At 33.4% G+C, this 988-nt stretch overlaps 1 protein-coding gene across 1 annotated transcript in view; it reads right to left on the bottom strand.

Annotated features, from left to right (window-relative positions):
• The window catches only part of LOC119584944 (E3 ubiquitin-protein transferase MAEA-like), a gene marked incomplete in the record, with an annotated part of 16,844 nt that overhangs the window by 203 nt on the left and 15,653 nt on the right, over positions 1–988 (bottom strand). Inside the window, 1 exon segment of the mRNA XM_037933542.1 lies at positions 1–611. Within this exon segment, the coding sequence (XP_037789470.1) occupies positions 510–611 (102 nt within the window).

The following is a 988-nucleotide window of genomic DNA, read 5'->3' as shown; positions in this document are numbered from 1 at the left end:
CGAAAAGCTCTTTAAACAATGCTAACAAAGATACGGAAAAAAAGAAAAAATGATATCCCTGTCATGGCTGCAACTTGGTTTCCAGATAATCTCATATCTTATATCCCTGATAGACTTATTCTTACATAAAAAAGATGAACAGCATGCAAAGATCCAGCTTCTAAAAACAAAGTAGCTTGATCAACAACACAAAATACTTGCAACTTAATCAATTAATCCTTAAATTATAGATCTAAGGTAGAAGAAAGAGAATGTGATTTTTTTCTCATCTTTCCTAAATGATAACAATCTTGACAAAGAATCTGTATCAAGTTCCATTTGTTATCTTTAGGTCTCTAGAAAAAAATAATAACTAAAGACACTGTACAACAGTGTAAATTCCATTAAAAAGCAATTACTGTATTATAAAAGAATAACGATGATAAGAATAAGAACAGTATGGCATACTTTATGACATGTGTTAGATGTTTTATAATCTTACAAACGTATCCTAAACTGATCAAAGATGCTCACATCACAAACACTTTTTCAGCATCTCGAATATTGTAAGTTTGTCGTGTTCGTGGACAGACAATCGTGCCGTTGTTCTCGTTTGCCATTTGTTGAAGTGCCTGGAAAAGAAAAACAATGTTTTTAGCTGGCATTTGTCTAAATAGGCTTTTGACACTTAACATATTCTGGATACTGGCAGTCCTGATCTACATTTTCTAAATAAAGTCACCTTCAGCTAACAGAAGCTCATGAATCTCTATATCCAATGGCATGAGCCTAAGACAAGACTATGACTGTACACTATTCTATGTGAATAATACTTGACTGTGTGAAAAAACAGAAAGGGCAGTCAAGTCTCTGAGATGCTGTTCTATCAGCCTTGGAGAACAACTGGAAAGCTTACACCAGTGACCATTAATGTACATTTTAATATACTTATTTCTTTGGATTATTTGCTATTTAACTTGTTGGATCTGAGTGACATGGATGTGTGGTC

Source organism: Penaeus monodon, chromosome 19 (genome assembly GCF_015228065.2).
Source record: "Penaeus monodon isolate SGIC_2016 chromosome 19, NSTDA_Pmon_1, whole genome shotgun sequence".
NCBI classification, from domain to species: Eukaryota; Metazoa; Arthropoda; class Malacostraca; order Decapoda; family Penaeidae; genus Penaeus; species Penaeus monodon.
Note: the sequence above shows the minus strand (reverse complement) of the source record. Positions and strands in the feature narration are given on the sequence as shown.